This window comes from Hippopotamus amphibius, chromosome 9 (genome assembly GCF_030028045.1).
Source record: "Hippopotamus amphibius kiboko isolate mHipAmp2 chromosome 9, mHipAmp2.hap2, whole genome shotgun sequence".
NCBI lineage: Eukaryota > Metazoa > Chordata > Mammalia > Artiodactyla > Hippopotamidae > Hippopotamus > Hippopotamus amphibius.
This window is the reverse complement of record NC_080194.1, coordinates 4226870-4251309: the sequence shown is the minus strand read 5'-3', so window position 1 is coordinate 4251309 and position 24440 is coordinate 4226870. Positions and strand designations below refer to the sequence as shown.

Here is a 24440-nt window from a genome sequence, read left to right as displayed (position 1 = left end):
TTGTGCAGATTAAATGACATATGTCATTCAGTAGACTTTCTGGCATCTAGTTGATTCTCAGTAATTGACAACCACAATAGTTATTACTCCTGTTTAGTTGGTAGACTATTAACTGCAACCTTATGCATTTTACATGGTACCTCTGAGTTCTTTAGGACATCCTAGTGTCAGGTCCTTCTCCTTATTTCCAAGAGTACAAGAGGAACCTTTGAATCAAGTGCTTTTGCTTTTACTTTGGTTTAATATGTGAAAACTGTGCTCTTTTAACAGTTTAAATGGAGAGGTTTGTTTTTTGTGTTAAATAGAAAAATGGTTCTACTCTTGACAAAATGTTGAACTATATTGATCTTCAGAGTATTAATTGCCATAAAGTGAATACTCGTTTCAGTAGCTGACATTTTAAATTTTATGGTAAAAAAAATTCAAAAGTTTCTGCTTTGGGTTGGTTTTGTCTTTAAGGAAATAAAAGCAACTGTTACACCTCCTTTTCCTAAAATACCAAAGTGAGAGACCCAGATCTTGAAAAGAATACTTTTTCCTGTGGCAAGATTTCACAAAACCAGAATGGAATCTTGTAAGAACAAAGTGACAGGTTGAAATAAAAAGAGGTCACTTTTTAAAAAAAAGTAAGAAAATCAGCATTTTTAGAAGAAAGTTACCATGTGATATTTAGCTTCTAATTAATTCTAACTCTCTTTGGAAGAAGAAGGAAAGAATGTTGTGGAGGTTTCCAAAAATATCCCTTTTGATTTCCAACTTGATTTTTAGTTCACGATCATTCTGCGTGGAAAATTGGTCAGCTCTGGCCCAGATCTTATTGGTAGTACTCATGGGTCCTCTGAATCCACGGGTTCTACATCGTGGATTCAGCCAACCACAGGATCGTATATTATGTTTACGATCCTGGGTTGGTTGAATCCATGGATGCAGTGAGCTGACTGTGGGACTTCAGCCTCCGTGGATTTTGATATCCACAGAGAGTCCTGAAACCAATCCCCATGGATACCAAGAGATGACTGTAATTTCATTTCTCAAGCCAATAAGGAGAAGTAAGCTACCTCGAGAAAAAAGTTGCTTTCCCAAAAAAAAAAAAAAAACAACAGAGAAACATTTTATGTGATTAAAAAGATGCATAATTGGAGACATAATTGGAGGAATGTTGCCTCATGTGGGAAACCAACGAAGACTTTAATTTTTTTATTTCTTATTTTTTAATTAATTGTTTTTGGCTATGCACCATGTGGGATCTTAGTTCCCTGACCAGGGATCACACCTGTGGCCCCTACGTTGGGAGCACAGAGCCTAAACCACTGGACCACCAGGGAAGTCTCGAATGAAGACAGTTTTAGCTCTAAGATACTGTGGTGAATAAACTGTCTAAAGCAAATGGTTAATTTGAGTCCTCTCCCCTAACTCAGACTCTGACTCAGAGGTTTCCCAGCTGCCTGCCTCCTGTTTCCACTGCTGCCTCCCTCCTTTGGGTCCCTTCTCCCAGGACTAATGCAGCAGCTGCTGTGTCCTCTCCCAGCTGCCCGTTACTTTTGATAATAGGCTGTGTCCTCTTTGCCACAGCAGTTCCTTCCCAAAAACAAGTGTGATCGTGCCACTTCCCAGCATTAGAACCTCTGCGAAGTACTCTTAATACACAGGAGGTCTTGTCAGTGTGTTACAGGGCCTTCTTCATAGGTTTGTACCCTGTGCATTTGCACAGGGCCCCGTCCTTGGTTAATGCTCTGCTGTCACCATCTTGAAAGTCTAAAGTTTTGAACAGGGGGCCCTGCATTTCTATTTTGCACTGGGCCCCGGGACATTCTGTAGCTCGTCCTGCCTGTTATCTTGGCGAGTACAGCCTCTACCAGTGTCCTCCGACAGAACTTTCCCCTTCCCCCTGTGCACCATCTACTCCACCCACGTGCCATTCCTTTTCTCCACTCTCTGCCTTTGCCTACTTCTCAGCTTCTCTGCAGGGCCCATTCCTACGCAAGGACTCATCACCAATGTCACGTCCTGTAGAAAATCCCACTCTGCAAGAGTGGTTGCTTTCTCTTTGCACGCTTTGTTTATATTTATTAGAGCCATAGTTGGGTTCACACGTCTCCTTCATGGAAATATGACCTGTTTGCAGGGATCTGCTGTTATTCTCAGGGTGAAGCCTGACATGTAGACACTATTCAGTGTGTACTTCTTCAGTTTAATCAGCCAAAACATATTCATTGAGCTCCTATTGTGTACTGGGTGCTATTGGGCTCTGCATGTATAGTGGTAAAGAAAAGACCCAGACATGGACCCTGCCCTCATGGAACTACAATTTAGGGAGTGAGATGCTTGGCCTGGTGGCAAATGCCTGGGGCCCTGAATAAATGAATGAGCAAATGCTAAGGTTTTCGGGTCTTAGTTTAGGATGGGCAAGCTTCTGCTTTCTGGACTAACGGTGGTGATGGAATATTATAGGCACTGGAATACAAGAGAATCTTGCATTTGGAAGCTGTCCTCAGTTCATTTTGTGACCTGAAAGAGATGGGTGGAGACCACCAGCGTTCTCTGTTTCGTTCATCAAACCCGAGACACCATTGATCATGAAATGATGCAGCTTATGAGCAGGAAGAAAGAAAAATGGCCGATTAAACTGACATGCCGTCAATTGTAAGGCATCCTGATTTCAAAGATAAAAAGCCAATAAAAATATGCATCTTGGAATAGATAAAGCATAGTAATAATTCAAAGTTAATCGCAAGCAAATTGAGTCAATGAAATACTTGGGACACTAAAGACATGGCTTAAAGTAGTGTTTCATGACCATAGATTCCATTGGTGATAAAGTAGTAAATAAATCACTTTTTAAAGTGGAGGTCCATGAGCATGGTCAGCTTGACAGGGGACGTGCAGCTGATGCAAAGAGGGAAGAGTTAATGATATAGATAATACCTACAGCAGCCTGTGCTGTTTAGGAACAAACAACTATTTGCCATGCAGTCATCTTCGTAGATATTGGCAGATAAAAGAAAAGAAAACATTTGAATAAGACTTTACAAGCTTCATAAAATACATTCTCATATGCTATAACGTAGTCCTCATAGGAGCTCTGTAGGGTGGGTATTATTTCTTGTAGTTTAAAGGCTAAGAAATGGAATTCCTGAAGGTTGAAAGGCTTGAGTGAAGGACCTTGAGCCAAATGACAGCTGGAGTTCAAGTCCAGGGCCTCTAACTACATCCCATGGTTTTTGAGCAAATTCTATGTCTGGTCAGCTTGGCATGCCATGATAAAATATCATAGTCTAGGTCTCTTAGGCAGCAGACCTTTATTTCTCATGGTTCTAGAGGTTGGGAAGTCCAAGATCAAGGTCCAGGCAGATTCAGTTCCTGGTGAGAGCCTCCTTCCTGGCTTGTCTTCTCCCTGTGTCGTCAACGGCCTTTCCTAGGTGTGTTGTGCAGTGAGAAAGAGCTCTCTCTGTCTTCCTGTTCTTACAAGGTCACAAATCCCATCATGAGGGCCCTACCCTCATGACCTCACGTAAGCCTAAGTACTTCCCAAAGGCCCCACCTCCAGAGACCATCACACTGGGGGCTAGGCCTCCAACATAGGAATGTTGGCGGGGACAGAAACATGCAGCCCATAATATGCAGCTTCCACAGTGTTAGCAACATCATCTTGGAATCTAATGTTAGGAATAACTTTTATATTTTTCTCACCTCAAAACATGAAATTCAGATATTTCCATTGGCAGAGCTTTATTTTCCCTCCAAGTGTAGAAAACAGACATCTTTATTTGAAAATTTCTTCAAAGGTGCTTTGTCCAGGGGCCTACAGTACCTGAACCAAATGTACAACTGAGGGCTTTGAAAGAATGGGACCTGTTCTTGCCCTGTCAATAGAACAAATTCACATGGTCTGAGGTTTTTATTTATTACAGATGGCTGTTCTAGTTAAATAGGCAGTAATGAATAAAACAGGATGACCTTGGCTTAAAATAAAGAAATACTTGGTTTGGGATGGAATCCCTGATGCTATGACAGATTTTTTGATTTGATTGAAAATGAGCCTCTTCATATGAGATTAAAATTGCCGTGAATATATTTTCAAGGGCAGTGTAAAAAAGAAGTGGACCATTATTTGTGTAGCATCTCTGATAGTTATAATTAAATGGGCCTTTAAAAAAAATGGAGTCAGGTGAATTTTTCCCATCTAGGACACAAGCACGTTTTTTCCAGAGCTACGTAAGGGAGGCTTTCTCTGTGGGGAGGTGTCTAACCCCCAGGGGCAGGGGTGGGGGGAGATGGTGAGGTTTCGGGGTATAAAAGAAAGGAGGAAAAGGAGGGAAGTTAAGTGGAAAGAATATAGTTAGGAGACTTGTTCTTTGTTTTCTCCTAAAAATTAGAGAAAGTACAGAAGACTCATACTTTTTATAGCTCTAAATATTGTAAGATATTTTATGTAAAATGGAGGGGGTTTTCAAAACATGCAGTACATTTTTATAGTTACAAATTGAATTTAATGAATTTAGATTTAAGAAGCTAAAATGGGTAGGTATGGAATATGGTACTGTTTCCCCAAGAGTCTCTCCTCTCCCCCGGTTACATTTTTCAGGGCTGGGGAGAGGGAGGGTGGGTCCATGACTAAAGTATCTTCCACCTTCCCCTCCATGCCCCTGAGTTAAGCTCCTGGAGCACTTTATTCGTAAGACTGGATGGTTTCTAAGGTTTCTGATTACTCTAAAACATTTCTACTTCCATGTGAATGGTAGTCCAACCCATGCAGGACAGATGGGAGAACTGAGTTGTTTCTCAATTTATCTTAATGCTTTAAAATACCTAATAGTAAGTACCTTCTGTTATTATGTTTCACACAGACATCTCTTATCAGCTAGTTTTATTTCTGTAGAGAGAAGTTCAAGAAGTATTGAGAACATGATTTTAATATATCAGCTGTGTTGGCCTAGATACATTTATTTCCTCAACAAACATTTGATTGACCTCTGCTATATGCCAGGCATTGTACTAGGTGCTGGGAATACAAAGATAACAAAGTGATTGTGTTTGTTAGGAAGTAGAGACTCTTTGCATAGCACATTATGGGAAGCGCTTAATAGGGTTATGTAGAAGGTCTCTAGGAGCACAGTCAAGAGGATGTAAGTAGCTTTACCTTGGAGGTAATGGGAATCATGAAAATGCAGTCCACAGAGGTGGTGACACAACTTGGATCTTAAATGATGAAGTTTATAATACGGAAAAGATGAAGAAGGATGAATGTAACAGGAATTTTGTAATGAACAGAGGGAAACTGAAACTTAGGGGGAAAGACACGTTGTTTATTTGGAGCAGACGTGGAAACAAAGGAGAATCTATATTATTTTTGGTTGTTATTAATAGAAAAATTATAAGTAGTACATGAGTTTATGTAGATTAGACCTCTTTTCTCGCATTCTCAGACCTAATATCCCAAGATATCTGCGGGAGATACAAGGAAAGTCTTTCTAAGACCCATAAGATTATTCTTAGAGCAAAACTGTTAAATGTGAGAAATGTCCATTTGTTGTTGTTGTTTTTCCTGATATTTGTATAAACCACCAATACATCATCCTAGTCTTCAGGGAGGTGGAGAGATGTCAGCTTGTTGAGCAAAATGAAAATAGTGATGGGAAGACCTAGAAGCATGTTAACCTGAAGGCTGTTAGAAATTTGTTCATGACCTTTCTAGCTTTGAACCTAAAAACGAATTAGTTTTAATATTGAGAGGTGTTTTAGCTGCATCTTGAAACTGCTTTTGGGTGAAGTTCCTTCTGTCAGTTCCAGACTTGACCTTGAACTGATTCAGGATCCTCTGAGTGAAGATCAGCAGTGTGAGTGTAGGAGTGGGGCACCCGTTCCTGGAAGTGATGGACTGGCCCCAGGCAGTCAGGACGTTCATTGTTATAGCTCTGTATGTATGAATAATGTCTGCTTTCTGATAGTCCACCATTGTGGTCATGTGATTTTCAGTGGGCTAGTGAGGGATGGACAGTATCAGCCCAGCTACTTTTTAGCTTCATTCCCCACGTTTAAAGCCGGAGCTGATTTTCTGCCCCCATTTCTAGTGAGTTGACAGCTCATATCAATCATCACAGTTTTTTGCTTCTTAGTTTTTTGTTTTAGCCACTAGGCTGAGAGATAGTGGGCCAAGACCGTATCAGAATCATTTCAATCTAGAAAAAAGGGAAAGAAGGCAAGATTATATTTGCTACAACTAGTAGCTAGGATGCTAGCCTATCCAATTTCAAGTATCAGATGGTTTAAGTCAGTACAAATAGTCAATAGTATGGAATATCTTTGCATAATGGTGTGTAGTATTCTAATAATTTAGTTCTTTAATTTCTTTAAGAATTTATAACACTAGATTTTACTGTGAGACCCTGAACAAATGGAGAGCCTAGAGGGAATGCCACATTGTCATTCTTCATAAATTTAATTGAAATGTTGAATGCAACCCAATAAAAACTGAGACTAAACACGGATAACTCACAAACTTTTGAAAAAGAATAATAGTGGAGGAGCTTTGCACTACTAGTTATATTAAAACTTATCGTAAATTTAGAATAATTGAAACTAGGGCATTACAAAAGAACAGGAAAATATGATGAAAAACAGACTATACTTTTGAAATTGGAATCTGGTCAGTAAAAGCTGTCCAGTCACCTCAGTCACTCATGGGATGTGGATGTCATGGGAAAGGGACGATCTTGGTCCAGGCAACTCTCTGAAGCTGAGGCAAACCCGTGCTCCACCCGCCCCCCAAGGGCTGACACCTGAAAGCCGTCTGCTGATGATACCCCAGCAGCTGGGGCAACCAGGATTTCCTTGAAGGGGCAGCTGAGTGGCTCATCTCTTTCCGTTGCAACCTTCAGATTCACTTGTTTGTGTATCTTTGTTCCACACACTTGTAGGGGATTGATTTTAACTGATCACAGCTCCTACCTTGGAGGAAAGACTTGGGGGAAGCTGTCATGTCATGGGCCTTTGTGGTGGGCAAGGATCAGAGTACTCAGAAGTATGTCCCCAAATGCTTTGGTGACGTTCTTACTCTTCCCCAGTGGCGGGCTGGTGCTGAGTTGTGGACTGGTGGTCTTATGAAGAACCTTGGGTAGGGGAGGTGGTCATGGTGGAAATGAAGCTTGTATTATGTGTATGTGGTGCTTCTCTTCCAGATGCTTATTACGTCCTTGTGCTGATGTGTAAAATTGAGGATTCTTGTTCATCTGTGTTGGCTTCTGTTGGCAGGGTCAGATGAGAGCTGTTAGGCTATGGGAAGGGGGAAGATGCCTAGATTTATTTTCCCAGTTCCTAGGGAAGTCAGTGGTCTCTACCTCAGCCTTTTAGCACATCCTTCATAATTCTCTTCTGATTGCCTTGGCCCAGAGAGAGGCATTGGCTGTCCTATTCTTCTTATGTACGTGATGTTCTTTTTGACTCATGCAACTTGGTGGTAGTGGTGGGGCGGTTCATGGAATCCTCAAAGCCAGTTAATTGGGCCTGGTCACGAGCATGCATTTCCCATAATCTTGGGAGGGGAAATGTGAGGGAGGTCTGCTGGATTCTTCTGGGGACGTTTTCCTCACTATGAAAGGGACATGTAACAGGGACGCCCCATTTCTGTCTCTGAACATTGCCTGCATGGATGTTTGGAATGGCAGTGGGCCTCTTGAAACCAAGAAAAGAGCCAGCTTAGGGGAATAAGAGAGAAGGTGGAAGGACCCTGCAGCCTTTGTGATGTTGTTGAGCAGCGGAACAAAGCAGACCCAAGTCCTTGTCCTCACAAGCTTAATTCTAGTTGGAGCAGATGACAGGAAACACATGCATTATTAAAATACGTAGTGTATTAGAGAGGAATAAAGCATGATGCAATGAAACAAAGCAGGGAAGGGGGACAAGGAGTGCTGGGGAAGAGTGGCTGCACCTTTTAAAGGATAGCCAATGAAGGCTTCTCTGAGAAGGTAACATTAGCATAAAGAGCCAACAGAGACAAGGGATGTGGACGAACATTCCAGACAGAGGGTACAGTAAGTGCAAAAGCCTTGAGTGTATTTGGAGAACATCTTGTGTCTAAAGGACTGCTAGGACCCCTGTGACCAAGGCCTGGGGGCAACTGGAGGGTAAGTGGGTAGAGAATAGTTCAGTATCAGGCTCTTGCTGAAGACTTTGGTTCTTACTGTGAGATGGAACCCTTTGGAGGTTTGCCAGGAGGGGAGTATCTGACCTATGTTTAAACGAAAAGAAAAGCCCACAATAGAGGCAGTGAAGAAAAGTTAAGGAAACAGTGTTAATTGGATTAGAATACGATTCAGGGTAATTCGGGTATAAGTTCAAAATTTTATTTATCTTGAAAAGCTTGCATCAGAAGCCATTTTGCTTATCCTAATGTGAAGACATCAGAAAGTGCTTACTTGAGGATTCAGATTAAGTAACATTCTTTCCAAAAGGGTCTCTGAAATTTTTTTTTAGTAGCATAACTATGTAAGACTGTACCATGTGAGTGCATTCACCAAATCCTGTGAGATCTAAAAGTAAATTTGATTCAGGGGTTGTGAGCTGGCTTTTATTACTGGAGAGAAACTTTCCTAAATGTCAGTATAGTGCTAGTGTAGAAACAGACTTTGCTTTTCTCACATAAATAGATAAATTTTATCTTATATTACTTTTGGAATAAAGTTTTACATTCAATAAAAGGTATCCTTCAGCCTTTTGATTTTGGTCTTTTTTCTTGTGAATCGGTGGCTCTAATAAAGGCAGAGTTCTTTACTTGTGGTAAATTCTGTGAACCATTTATGGTAAGACATGTCAGACCAGCTATTGGGGAATGACAGCCCTGTTTCTGGCAGTGTATTACATGAACACATAGAGTAACTAATTTATATTTGAATAGTAGGTGTACCTTTATCACTAGATAAGGTATTTTCCTGGTCAGTTATTATGCTCTCTAGTTTATTCATGGATTCCTATCTAGGGTGGATATTTCTCATTGAGTCTAAAGAATCGAATCTTTTGTGAACCAGCTCTTTCGTTTTAGACATAAATCCTTTTAGATCAAGAACAGAAAGCTCCTATCTGGATTAATGCTTTATATTCTGTGATGAGCTGGCATTGACTTCAAAGGAAAAAGATTTTATTTTTGGAAGCCAGGATTTTTAAATTAATTCTTTTGAATTCTCATCAAATTCCAAAGAATAAGCATTCTAGGAGACTTTATGGAGTGTCTCCTGTATGCCAGTACATAGCAGGATTGATGGTACTGAAGGTAATACTTTGGTACCTTTGTGTTCATAGCACAGACGGGTATTATTGCCTTCATTTTCACAAGAGGATGCTGAGGCCTGTAGAGGATATGTGACTTGCTCAAAGTCATTTAGCAAATAAGTGTGGAAGTGAAATTTGTACCCTAGTCTGGGTGACCTCACAGTCCATGCCATCTTCTCAAAGTGGCTTGCTAGTGAAGGCAGAAATCAACATGACATGTTCCCTCAGATGAGTTTTGTTTCTCCAGGGTCTCATTTCTGAATCTATTATTTCCCTTTAGCTCCGTTTGGACCATAACAGTCCTGTGCAAAGTAGAACACTGAGGTCTTTCTTGTGTCACTTTGTAGCTCCATTACTGTGCATTTTGTTTGGCTTTTTAAATGTAGTGACTGTTCATTATTAACCAAGCTCTGAAATCATATTCATTTTATTTCCATTTTAATAAGATGGATTTTTTGTTTTAAAAGATCATACTTTAAAATATTTTACAACACGACTTCTTCCTGAAATTGTGAAGTATCAGTTTGCTGTTAAAATCACAAACCAAATAGAAAGGAAGATCAATGGAATAGAATAGAGAACTCAGAAGTAAGCCCAAACACATATGGGCACCTTATCTTTGACAAAGGAGGCACGAATATACAATGGAAAAAACACAGCCTCTTCAATAAGTGGTGCTGGGAAAATTGGACAGCACCATGTAAAAGAATGAAATTAGAACACTTCCTAACACCATACACAAAAATAAACTCAAAATGGATTAAAGACCTACATGTAAGGCCAGACACTATCAAACTCCTAGAGGAAAGCATAGGCAGAACACTCTATGACATCCATCAAAGCAAGATCCTTTTTGACCCACCTCCCAGAATCATGGAAATAAAATCAAGAATAAACAAATGGGACCTCATGAAACTGAAAAGCTTTTGCACAGCGAAAGAAACCATAAACAAGACTAAAAGGCAACCCTCAGAATGGGAAAAAGTAATTGCCTATGAAACAACGGACAAAGGATTAACCTCCAAAATATACAAGCAGCTCATGCAGCTTAATACCAAAAAAGCAAATAACCCAATCCACAAATGGGCAGAAGACCTAAATAGACACTTCTCCAAAGAAGACATACAGATGGCCAACAAACAAACACATGAAAAGATACTCAACATCGCTCATCATCAGAGATGTGCAAGTCAAAGCCACAATGAGGTATCACTTCACACCGATCAGAATGGCCATCATCACAAAATCTGGAAACAACAAATGTTGGAGAGGGTGTGGAGAAAAGGAAACTCTCCTGCACTGTTGATGGGAATGTAAGTTGGTACAGCCGCTATGGAAAACAATTTGGAGGTTCCTTAAAAAACTACAAATAGAACTACCATATGATCCAGTAATCCCACTCCTGGGCATATACCCAAAGAAAACCATAATCCCAAAAGAAACTTGTACCATCATGTTTATTGCAGCACTATTTACAATAGCCAGGACATGGAAGCAACCTAAATGCCCATCAACAAATGAATGGATACAGAAGATGTGGCATATATATACGATGGAATATTACTCAGCTATAAAAAGGGATGAGATGGAGCTATATGTAATGAGGTGGATAGAACTGCAGTCTGTCGTACAGAGTGAAGTCAGAAAGAGAAAGACAAATATTGTATGCTAACTCACATATACGGAATCTAAAATTGGTACTGATGAACTCAGTGACAAGAACAAGGACGCAGATACAGAGAATGGACTGGAGAACTCGAGGTTTGGGAGGGGGCGGGGGATGAAGGGGAAGCTGAGATGAAGCGAGAGAGTAGCACAGACATATATATACTACCAGCTGTAAAATAGATAGTCAGTGGGAAGTTGTTGTATAACAAAGGGAGTCCAACTCGAGGATGGAAGATGCCTTAGAGGACTGGGGTGGGGAGGGTGCGGGGACTCGTGGGGGGGGGAGTCAAGGAAGGGAGGGAATACGGGGATATGTGTATAAAAACAGTTTATTGAACTTGGTGTACCCCCCAAAAAATAATAAATAAATAAATGAAAGTATTAAAAAAATCACAAACCAGTGATATTTAAAGAGTATATAACATTATGATATAAATCATGTTTTATTATTTGTACTTAAGGGTCTGAAGAGTCATCACTATTGATTTATAGGAGAACTGATTAAGGAATGTTCAGCCAGCTCTGTGATAACATTGGAATTTTTATTATAGAACTATTGTGTTGACTCTGTATCATCTCTTAGATGGTCTCATCGTTGCTTAAAATTATCCTGTCTAAATTTCATATAAAAATGGGGGAGGGGTGAGAGTGTTTGAAAGGGTAATGTCATCAAATGCTTAAATCTTAATTGCCATATATTAATTTCTCCTCTCTCCATTTGTGTTTTTTTCCCTAGGAGAAAAATTCAAAGTGGAAACAAAGACCATTGCTGTTGACTTTACGTCAGAAGATATTTATGATGAAATTAAAACAAGCTTGGCAGGTCTTGAAGTTGGCGTTTTAGGTTTGTATCTTTGTCACATTTATAGATTCATTCATTAACTAGGACTTTGCTTTTGGATGTTAGGGGTTCACCTGGTGAAATGACTCATGAGAAGAAAATTGTCATCAAAACAAGTGATCATTAGATGATATGAATCTATATACATTTGAGTCTTTGTGTTTTGGGTTGTATTTTGATGACGATTCTACAGTTTAGGTGGTTTTCCCTGCCTGCTTTATTTCTGGTCTCATTCTCTCTGTGTGTATTTAGATACAGCTATATCATAATAATCCTTTATGGCCGGTGATGCTGACCCGTCTTTACAGCTCAGCTATAAATGAAGGCTCAGAGGGGTGTTTCTCAGCCTTTTGTTCAACATTACCCCCTAATGTTTTAGGCATTATTTTCCCCTAATCTTCCCTCCCGTGGAATGTTAATACCACAGATACAATGTGTTATCTTGTTTATGTGCTGTATGTATATCTGTGCTTGATGCATAAAAAGGATGAGAACTCACACCACACCCCCAAACCAATTTTTGTCCCCTGGAGGGAGCTGTCACCGCAGCTCACATCTGAGAAGATGTGGTTCAGAGAGGTGAGTGATTTGCCTGAGATGACGTAGACTGAGTACTGTGCGTGGGATTTAGCCACTATCTGTTTTTTTTTTTTTCCAAGTCTGCTACTGCCTTGTGTTACACCTCAGCTACCTTATTCTTATTATCAACAACTGATGATTTTGCTGAGATGTGGAAGTATTGGACCTTGTTATGGAAAAGATTCACCAGGTTTTAAGGGGAAAAAACAAAAAAACAGGCTTCAAAAAGTTACCCACCATTCTCTGACTCATTTCTAGAAAGAAAAAGGGCATCTAGTTCAGAAAAACGTCATTTCTTCACTAAATCTCTCTCTCTTTTTTTAATCTCTTTATTGGAATATAGTTGCTTTACACTCTTGTACCAGCTTTTGAGGTACACCAAAGTGAATCAGCTGTATTTATACATATATCCCCACATCCCCTCCCTCCCGCCACTCCCTCCCACCTCCCTGTCCTGGCCCTCTAAGGCATCACCCATCATCAAGTTGATCTCCCTTTGTAATACAGCAGCTTCCCACTAGCTATCTGTTTTACAGCTGGTATTCACTAAATCTCTGTATCCTTACCTAAATTGGTGTGAACCTGGTAATTGCCCTTGTTTTCTTTATTGGACTGTAAAAGGAGGAATGACAAAGAGAAATACTTTAAAAAAATGTTTCCTAACCTTTTTTTAGTCGAGACCCCGCCTGTCTTCCTCATACTGTAAAAGAATGGTCTCTTATATAATTCTTAATAAGGCAATTTTAAAAAGTTATACACGTATAGCCCTACATAGTGCCCTTGGACTGGGGGTTCACGCTGGCTTTAACATGTTATCTTTGCAGCTCCTGCCTGGTTCATATCACACGTCACCATGCCCCACCTACCCTCACAGCTACTCCCACGCTTATAGGAGAGCCAGTAGCAAAAGATGAACGAACACACAAGTCTAGTTTTTGCCTTGTTCTTCGCTAATACATACATTGCCTGGAGTCTTTCACAAAATTTTCTTCCTTTAGCTTAAGCTAAAGCATGGCTAACATCTGTAAAATTCTTGACTTTTTTAAACTTCCAAGTCAGTAGCAGCTGTAACTTACTAGTTAGGATAGACACTGCCATAGTCCATCTAAATCTCTTTCAAACTAATCATAGGCTAGAGAGTGAAGGCTGGCTCAGGCAAGGAAGTGGACTGAGGATCCCTAATGAGAGGAGACTTATTTTGAACTTGGAGAATAACTTTCTTTCAGGAGTAGTTCAGTTAATCACAATCGTCGTCCCCCCCCCCCCCATTCTGAAAGACACAGTAGTTCTTAGCTTTGTATAAATTTCAGCTGCTATTCACTGGGTAGCTTTGAAACTCTAGCTACTCTGGGACTATGCCGTTGAAGATGGAAGATGTCAGGCATCAGGTTGCTGCAGGGCTGGAGGGTTATAAAAGGCACTCTTCAGCTGTTCTTTCCTGACTCAGTATATAGAAAGTCTGCAGTGTGATTTTATGCACAACAGATAGATCTGTTAAGGATGAGGGTACAGAGTACGTGGTGCCTAAACACATTTTTCCGACTTCTAGAATCCTAGGAATTGTGTCAATACATTAGCATTGATATTTGTACGTACGGATTGATATTTTCCTGGGCCACATATGCTAATGGAATCATGGCTTTTGTAGTCCAGCCCCTTAGTAAATTGCAGCCTGTGAGTCAGCAGTTTATACCCCCTATTCATTCATTCATTTGTTAGTCAATGAACTGGAGACAAAGCAATGAACAGGAAAGCACCTGGCTTTATGTGTTAATAGTCTAATGTTCTAGAAGGAAAGACAACCCTGATTAAAAACAGTTACCTGTGGGATATGTATTGAGACAGGGAGGGCAGGGTATAATAAGAGGGTAAAAAGGATGACAGAGTTTATATGGGGAGAAAGAATGGTGACTTGGCCTAGCCAGTGTTAGAAAAAAGGATGATTCTCGAAATATTGAGGGAGTAGAGGAAGCAGGACTTTACTTGTGAGAGATTGCAAGAGAACTCATGATGACCTTCAGGTTTCTGGCTTAAGCATCTGTGTCAATAGTGCCATCTAATAAAATGAGGAATCCTGGAGGAGGAGCCTTTTGGGGAATGAGGGTCATTTAAGTTTGGGGTTCCTCTAGGATGTCCAAGTGGGGCTGTTAAGTTGATAGTGGACATATGGATCTAGATTTCAGTAGAGCTCCTAACTAGAGATAGAGTTTTGAGGTGAGTCATCTCTGAGTAGTAATCTCAGTGAAGAAAGGGGACTGGAGCTAATCCAAGGAGAGCGGGGAGAAGGTAAAGAGAAAACTGGGACACAGCTCTCTGTAGTCAAAGGCTGCCTGGAATGTATAGTGTGAAGGAGGGATGATTTTTTGTACAAGTTCATCACTATCCACTGGAAATATAATGCAAGCCAGACATTTAATTTTAACCTTTCTAGTAGCCACATTTTTAAAAAGCAAGAAGGAACAAACGAAACTGATTTTTATGATGTGTTTTATTTTAACCCACTATATCCAAAGTATTATTACTTTACATAATCTACGTAAAGTGTTTTGAAACATTTTGTATTCTTTTTCTCATACCTCGTCTTCAACTCTAGGGTGTATTTTACATTTATAACATATCAATTCAGACTAGCTGCATTTGAAGTGTTCGGAGCCACACATGCCTAGTGATGGACATCTAGCTCTAGTTCATCTTGACTGTCTCTCATCCTCAGTTTGTGTGGGAGAGCCATACATATAATTTCTAGATTTTTCTTATGCTTTAGTATGGCTTTCAACCAGGGGGATTTGCAGTGTCTGGCAACGTCCAGAGACATTGCTGGTTGTCACTGCCTGAGGGGGGAGGAGTGGGAGGTTCTGCTGGCCTCTAGTGGGTAAGGGGAGAGTGTTGACCATCTTCGCGTGCACAGGACAGACTGCCGCAGCAGACCGGTCAGTCTGAAGTCTCAGCAGTGCTGAGGCCGAGAAGCCCTCTTTGAAGTTACACTGTAATCAAATTGTTCTGACCGAATACTTACTGAGACCCACACACGCATACAGACAACTTAATTTTTGATTTCTGGGTTGGTTACAGATTGATAATAAAAATAATTATGGCTAATGTTTACATAATCCTTTAAAGTTTATAGCAGCACTTTCCCATACATTGTGCTATCAGTTGGCTATGCATTTTGTTTTCTTCCTACTCTACCGGAACTGTCTCCTTAATCATAAGATTTGTGTGATTATTATTGACATTTATTAGCAGATATCTTATATTGCATTGTAATTTTAATTTGTCAAGATTTTTGAGGAAGCTAGGGGACTTTCCTGGTGGTCCAGTGGTTAAGACTCTGCGCTCTTGATGCAGGGGCCATGGGTTCAGTCTCTGGTCGGGGAACTGAGGTACCACATGCACAGCGTGGCCTGTAAAAAAAAAAAAAAAGATTTTTGAGGAAACTATTAAAACGCCTTTATGAGCTAAATTTTATCTTGTTGCTAGGTCATTTTTCAATTCAAAATTTTAATTCTTTCCCTAGTGTGAGTATAACCCTCTAGAACTTGTGGGTGCAGTCTGGTGTTTATGTTTTCTTTTTCTTATAAATACCTGGGCCTATAGCTCCTTCACTCTTTCTTCCCTCTTTGCTCCCTGTCCAGATCTCACATACCCCCCACCTCTGTCCAATAAAGGGAAAATAATCTTATTTATTTTCCTTCCTCATCTGCTTAATGTCACTGTCACCTTTATAACATTCCCTAAAGTAGCAAATATGTACCTTGATTTCTAGTAATATTAAGCAATCCATATTAAGTCATAGGAAAGATTTTTTTCTACCGAATATTAATGAAACCGGTAATGATAAAAAGAAATAAAAATCATTAAGGTACGTTCCATTTGTTTGACTAGCATTAACCTCTAAAGGGTAGTCAGTGCTTAATAAAGAAAATTAATATTTCCAGAATTACAAAGGAAAATGCTAAAGCTCTTTGTTATCAAAGAAACATTAAGTTTTCAGTAAGTGGAGAGAAAATGGCCATGAATTGTGTGCATTTATACTGAAAGGTCAACATAACTTGATAAGACTGTAAATGCCTAAGGTTGAGACGATGAGTTCTCAACTCTGTTGTGTAAAAGTAAGCATCTGCTGTCTTCTTTCAGGCAAATGCCAAGAAACACAGATTTGAGAGAACTTTAAAATCTTAAGCTATTTAGAGAAAATGACATCAGGCCTGCTTTCAGCAAACAATTGGTTAACAAAATGTGACTGCTACAATGCTCACTTGATTCCTCAAGAGAGACTCTCACATGTGTTCCAGATTGGTTTGGAGGACTTTGTACAATACATCACAGGAGGCATAATTTACCAAGGCCAGGGGAGTAGCCTTGGATTTGAAGTATGCCACAGACAATACTTTTTTCACATTCCACTATGATTTTTTTAACTTTTTAAAAGTGGCATTCTTTATTCTAGAAGCAAAAATAGAAAGGTCCTCCTGGAAAAAAGGTAGTTACTTAGTTTGTGATTCACTAAAAACAAACCACCAACCAACCATAGCTTTATTCAAACTTTTAATGCAAAGTGAACCAAGAATTTCCCCATGCCAAATGCTATGACACCCATCCTGTCATTATTTATGTAACTTGTAGAGTCAAGAGAATCAGTTGGGATAGGGTGACCACCTGAGATGGCTTAGTGTCTTAGGCCTGTTTATTACTCATCAGCTTTTTTCTGTCTCTGCACAGGGGCCATAATTTTATTGAGGCATCATTTAAATAACAATATGTATAGACAATAAAAGTCAGTTGTTTGCAGAGTCATTGATTGCAAAATCTGAAGTAGACCTTATTCTCTTTTCTTCCTATGCCCTTCATAAATGAACAATTGTTCCATTAATGTATGTGGTGGGTTATTTTTTAGTTAGTATCCTTCCCTTCTCCTCAGCTGAATGCAAAAATGTCCCTTGGTTGTCCTTGCCTATGCAACTTTATGGATTTGAGGAAATACTTGGGAAGCACTTGTGTTCTGTTTATCTTCCCTACAACCTAGTATTTCCCTGAATTTTCTGAGATGGAGGTTAGTTAAGTATTGGGAATAAGTATCTTAAAAGATAGTTTGAGCAGAGATTAGTAGTTAAGATTAGTCAACTCTATAACTGTTGATACTTAATTTTCACAGCTTTTTAACAAAAGACCCAAGAATATTATTAGCTACTTGGGGGGCAGGACCAGTTAGCTTCAGAATGGCAAACTCCCAGGTAATTAGTTCGGTTGGGATCCAGAGATGGCTTCCTAATAGTTCAGTGGCAAAGGAAGAGGAGATAGATGCCTGGGAGAGAGAGTTGCAGGCCTGCAGGAACTGGGTTGAGGAAAGCTTTTCTAGGAACCCTGAGAAGGAAGAAGTCTTGAGCGCACTGGGAAGTTTTGTGGCTTCCCAGTCCCAATTGATGAAGGAATTAACAAGTAGAAGAGTCTTGCTTCTTCTTCAGAGGGTTTAAAAATATATAAAGCTATAGATTCTCTTCTCCCCATTCTCAGGAACTTTACTAATTAGAAATTAGTTTTAAATTGCCTTGTTTTGAAATGTAACTGTCTCTGAAAAGAGCAATGACATCTTCATGTACATCTTACTGCGATTAGTACATTGTTTACTACCTGTCTACCTGAGGTATCAGTCCCCCTGAGGAAACGGCTGTTTCAGTTAGTGAAAGACATGGAGAGATCATTTTGAAATGGAGAACAGAGGCTTCAAGAGGAAACTGTAGTGGTAGGTTGGTAATTAGTGAGGTGCTGAGAGGAGATGGAAAATAAAAGGGCAAAATCAAGTTAGTTGAGAGAGCACTAATGATAAACTTTGGATGTTTGGAAATACCCTCCTCCCTTTTTTTTGCCCCCTGCAGTCCGGGTATACAGTGACTCGGGCTCAAGAAAGGACAGAGGCTATTATTCTAAGTACGTAGGAAAGGATTACAGCAGCATGGTAAGATGATAATTTGCAGAGAGGGTGGAGTTTCTCTGTTATGCCAGGATATGATTTTCGTGCCTTCTAGGGATTTAGGATACTTCCAGGAGTTCCTTTCATAATGCAATCAAATTCTGTCCCTAGCCACCCAGAGTTAATGTAGACTCCACAAGTTCAAGGACACAGTCCCCAGTAAGACTGCTCTCACTTCAGATACCAGCTACAAGTTTGGGGATCCCCAGGCCACCTGCACTTTCTGACTAACTGGCTACAGGTTCGGGGGTTCCCATGACCCCTTCACATATGACAGTTTGCTATACTGAAAGTTACAGTTTTGTGAAGGATACACATGAACACCAGCCAAATGAAGAACATGTGAGGTGTGGCCCGAGAGGGGCCAGACACAGAGCTTCTGTGCCCTCTCCTTGTGGAGTCAGGACTCATCGCCCTTTCCACACATCTGTGTGTTTACCAACCAGGAAGCTCCACTGAGCTCAGGGTCCAGAGTTTTCACTGGGGTTTCATTGTGTAGGCATGACTGATCACATCACTGGCCACGTGATTCAACTCAGTTTCCAGCCCCCTTCCCTTTTCCAGAGGCTGGGCTGGCTCAAAGCCCCAACTCTAGTGACACAGTGGGTCTTTCTGGTGACCAAGCCCTATTCTGATTTGTCTCATTAGTGTAAACTCAGGTGTGATCCTAAGGCCCCACCGTGAATAACACAAGACATTCCAAGGGTTTAGGTATTTCCACCCTAGTAATCTGGGACAAAGACCAGACAAACTCTATGATACAGCATTCTTTATTATTCAGCACCCTTCCTTTCCTATTTGCTGGCTGACTGGCTCAGTCAGTCCTACACTAAGTCATTCAACAAGTAAAATTCCAGAGATATAGCAGTGAGAAAAACTGATACTGTTTTTGCTTTCATAGAAGACAGCCACAGAACAAGTAATTAGGAATAGATTGCATGTAATGAAAGGATAAGTTGCTGAGAAGGCTAAGAGTGTCGGAGGTGATTTCTCTGAGAAAGTAATATTTAAGTTAAGACCTGAAAGCTGATTATTAACCCTGAGAGAAAAGATGTTTCCAGGTAGAAGAAACAGGATATACAAAAGCCCTGAGGCGAATGTGCTTGGCAAGTTGGAGGAACTGACAAGATCTGTGATCTAGAGCATAGATTGCAAAGGGGACAGACAGCACTAAAGCCTGGAAATTAAGCAGCCCAAGATTACGAACAGCTTAGAAAACCAGGTTTATACGTTTGGACTTTATTGGAAGGACAATGTAGACATTGTAGAGTATTAAGCATTAAGTTGATGTCATTCTAGAATTTTAGAGACATCATTCTGACTCCCAAGTAGAAAAGGCAAGAATTCATACAAGGAGACCAGTAAGGCTATTTCAGCAATGAACTGTGAGATGAGGATAGCTTAGGTTATGATGTGGCAGTGGGAACTGGTAGAAGTGAATAGACTAGAGAGATGTTTAGGAAATAGAAATAGGACTCATTTCTGACGAGATCCTCATCGGAGGTCTTGTCTGACAGAAGGAGTGAAGAATAATAGTAGTTTGTTTTTAACTATTATGGCCAGGATTCATTGAGTATTTTTATATGCCAGGCACGATGCTAATGAATCTCATTTAATCTCATTTAATGTAACGTAGATATTAATGTTTCTCTGCCCATTTTACTGACAAGAAAAGATTTACAGTGTTTAAATGCATTGTCCAGGATTATACAGTTACTAATTAGCAACCTCTAGATGGAGTTGAGCAACTGGGTACTATTTCCCTAAGACAAGAGACCATGGACCAGGACAATTCTTTAGAGAAAAATGGTGATTTCATTTTGGGTCACGTTAAACTCAAGAGAGCTGTGAGAAAGCCAAGTGGAGATTCAAGTAGACAGTGGGATCTGGTGTAAATGCCCTCCTTTGGGTTGAATGAAGCAGAAGCCTGATGTAGCAATCATGGCAAACAGAATAGGTACATGGAATTTTTAGGAGATTCATCAGGAACATTATTAGACAAAGTATAGTGCCTTATGCTTCCATTAGGTGTACTGAATGAGATTGGATTTCTAAATTGAGAATAAGACTTTGAATTCAAACGTATTTCCCTTTACTCGAAAACCACTAATGGTATTAATTAAAGCAAAACCTTTAACTTAAAACTGGGTAATTAGCTGTGATTTCAGAAGTGTAAGTAGCACCATAATTCATGAGGTTGATATGTCTTCCTCCCATTCGCTGAGATTTAACTACCAACCTTCTGCCATCCTTCTTTTCTCATCCTCTCTTCCGACTTTATGTGTGGCAAATCTTACGTGGTTTTGTAATGAGCATCATGGAGCAGTTTATAATTAAACAGTGAAGATGAAATGTTCTGTTGTGTTGCTTCTGACGCGATCTTAATTTTTCAATTTCTGAGTAAGAGCTCTGCAGATTTAAAGCCCTGTAAACTCTCTTTTATTTAGAAATTGCTACTCACAAGTGTAGGAAAACTGTAAAGTTTGCAAAATGTTTTACTTGGTGTTCCAAATATCATCTGTCAGAGTATGAACATGTGCTAGCTACAGCAATATGTTAAATAAGGCAAAGAAGGAATTTTCTTTGCATCACTTTCCAGACTCTGCAGACTGTAAGATTAGATCTATTCGAATGAAGTAAAGAGGGTAAAGGAGCAATTAGGATAAATTCAATCAATATAAAGTTATTCTGGTTAACAGTTGCCTAGAGCTCTCTTTTAGAAGGATCTCTCTCCACTTCAATGCTGGTCACATACAATAAAATCAGAGACCTTGGCTGTCTTGCTGCAACCTCTACGGGAGTGTTGGATGCACAACAGGAGTTCAGTGAATACTTGTTGAATAAATGACCACAGTTACAACGGTTTCTCCTCCATTTATTAACATACTAGTATGTTCCAGGCATTGAGTTAAAGATTTTATGCGTATTATCTCATTTAATTCTTAAATTGTTATACCTATTTTGTATATAAAGGTGATGAGAGAACTGAGGCTTATGGGGTGAAATCACCTGTATCTTGTTAGAGTCTGGGAGTAGCAGAGCCAGGACTGACCCCTGGGTCTGCTGGACTCTGAGATCCATCCCCTCTGAGTTCAAAAGCTTAAGACAGAAGTTTCTCCCTACTTGTGGTGTTACTTGGGTCTACGTTTTTAAAATGCAGTAAATTTTGAAACAGAGCAAGGTGGCAGCCTTTTTAAAATTCATTTTTATTAACGATCTCTAATAGGTTTTCCATTTCTCTGGTCTTTATATGGGTGCTTGAACTGTGTCAGTGTATCCAACTACAAATGTGACCAAAATATAAACTTCTTATAATATTTTCTACTTTGATGAGAAGGAAATAGAGCAGACTTTGCATTATTTGATATACATTAGGAAGCCCAACCATTAGGCAGGGTGTTTTTAAACCACCTCAGTTTCTTGTCTGATTAATCTGGAAAAGGCTGCAGGTTGAAGGTGGTCTGTGTGTGGTTACCCATGTCTGTCATTATTGTGTTTGTTCAAATGGATTTTTATTCTCTAGTAATTTATTGTCATTTGCTCCTCCCTCATGCCCGACCCAGATACCAAAAATCTAATTTCCTAATGACATCATTATCTCTGTAGCAGCTGGTTTTGATAAAGGATTCTAAGTCCAGTAAGGTCAGAAGCAGCAGCAAACAAATTTAGAAGAAACAAATCTTGTGTATGCTCTTGTCATTTTTTAAAAAGTATGAGATGTGGCAGCGATTTTTAAACAGGAGTATGATGTAATTTGGAATATTTATATAACATCTCTGGATTTTCTGAGTCTCAAATACTCCCATCAGCATTGGTGTTTTAGGAAGTTCTGGGTGGCGAACCTGGAGAGCGTGGCTGAGCACGGCGCACAGACAGTTCCTCTCTGGGAGGACCCACCGCCTCCTTGTCTTTCCCCTTACCCGTCCTTGTTCTTGGTCTGTCTCCACCTCTGTTCTCCATCCGCCTCATCTCTTCTGTTGAGCTCTTCCCAATCTTAGAACTCCACTGTGAAACCGATGGGAAGGAGTTTACATCTGATCGCGGTCCTGTGATGATTATTGGGGTAGTAGTTGCAATTCTGAGATTACATGGACACACCTTGTTTTCTGAAAGACATGGTGTGTTACACGAGTTCAGAGGGTTTTTCAGGTCGTTGAACAAAAAATGTTCAGTTCGGCTTCACTTGAAGAATTCAAGAAAACTCACTAATGAACAGATATTTAATGCCTATTTAAAATGCTACCATTTAAAAGGGATTTTCAACTCTCTGAATAATGTTGGAACAACTTGTGGCATTGTTTGGTTTGGTGAATCCTATAATGAATCTTGTAATATAAGGAGATGGCATTGCACGCACCCATTCTTAATGAGATTAAATTATAATGGAAATATTTCCATCCGTCCCTCCTACCCAAAGCCTGTTTTCTTCTTTTTCCAAGTCCCTGATAGCGTTCCGCCTGCTGTTTGGCTGTTGCTGCCACCTAATGTCTCAAAATAAAATTGCAATGAGTTTGCCTTTTCTAACAGATTCACACTATTGTGCTGTTTATGGAAATAACTATTTGAGAGCAACAGTTGTTTTTCTTTAGCTCTTAAATAATAGCATCCTGAAGTGATTACTTACTGTGAAGAGAATATGGGTCGCCTGTGTTCCACGAGCAAAAGGTGCAACTAATAAAGCAGGGGGGGATTTAAGCGTCTTAATCCCTGGTAAAGGACAATTTACCAGTGTGACCTTGATGTGTACTTCCCTTCATAAAATGAGGCTCAGTGCTCTGAAAGATCTGTTCCAGCTTTAACACCTTTTTCTCTCCTGTGTGTATTTTTGGTTATAAAAGCATAACCCTTATACGTGAAGCTCTTCATTTCTTTGGGCCAGTGTTCTTGGTGTTGACTGTTTTCTTTTAGAGCCGTGTTGAATAGATGGTGACGTTTTCCCTGTCTGAGTAGATGACGTGGATGCTCTCCTTTGCTCCGTTAGCAGAGACGGATCTGAAGACGCCCCACTGTAAACGCAGCCCTCCGCAGAGTGATGCTTGCTTACTTAGGTGTGGGCCGTGTGACACAAGGTGCGAAGGCTGCAGAGTTCGCGGTGCTGCCTAACAGAGTTAATCCACATCTGGACTTTGTGAGATTTATAATTACACTGCTCAGTTTTCTTTAGCATTTTGAAAACAGAGCATTAGTATTTCCATGGGCTAGAAAGAGACCTGACGATACAAAGTTTTGTAGATACGGGAGCGTGAGGAGAGATGAAGGTCACTGTATGTGACAGCATTTTCTTTATTTTTTATTTTTTTAATGTTTATTTACTTATTAATTTATTTGTCTGCACTGGGTCTTAGTTGCGGCATGCGGGATCTTTAGTTGCGGCATATGGGCTCTTAGTTGCATCATGTGGGATCTTGTTCCCTGACCAGGGATCGAACCCAGGCCTGCTGCATGAGGAACGCAGAGTCTTAAGCACTGGACCACCAGGGAAATCCCCAACAGCAGTTTCTTGAAATCATGAAGAGTGTTACAATTTGGCAAAAATCTTTCCTTGAGGATTCTGTGATCTTAAACTGACTTTGTAAAGACTATTTTGTTTATGCATAGCGTTTTAGCAGATGTTTTGGTGGTTGTTATTTCTCTCAGTAACACTGTAAGTGAGACATTCATCCTTTATAACTCTGTAGTTGGTTAAGGTAAAGTTGAAGGAACATAAACCCTCACCGTCAACCAGTTTTGGCGTAATTGTTAACAGGTCTTTTATAGAATTGATTCCTTGAACCTCTGGTGGGTGGGGAGTCTTTTGAATAAAATAAAACTGGATTTGAACCTGCTGTTATTTTTTTGTTTAGATACCATCCCTATTCAGATGGTCATGAATCTTAATTAATTACACTTTGCTTTGCTACTGTCCTTTGCTTACAGATTTTTCAGACAGGTTTCAGTGATCTTGTTCAAGCCATCCTGACTGACGTGTACCAGTAAGATCTTGAGACTCACAGCATCAAGTGACTGGCTTACTGCTAAATATAGAACCCTTATTGAGTTCCTTTGAGCTACTAATTTTGTTAGTCTGTTGAAAAAGTTAGTATTACTACTATCAGGTTGATCAGGCACAATTCCTTA

The 24440-nt window shown here is 40.0% G+C and overlaps 1 protein-coding gene across 2 annotated transcripts in view; it reads left to right on the top strand.

The window, feature by feature from the left end:
- Nucleotides 1–24440, top strand: part of HSD17B12 (hydroxysteroid 17-beta dehydrogenase 12) — a 155903-nt gene that overhangs the window by 88569 nt on the left and 42894 nt on the right. For both annotated transcript variants that reach the window (XM_057747479.1, XM_057747478.1), the window contains exon 4: nucleotides 11669–11776. In XM_057747479.1, coding sequence (XP_057603462.1) covers nucleotides 11669–11776 — 108 coding nt within the window. The remainder of the gene's footprint in view (nucleotides 1–11668; nucleotides 11777–24440) is intronic.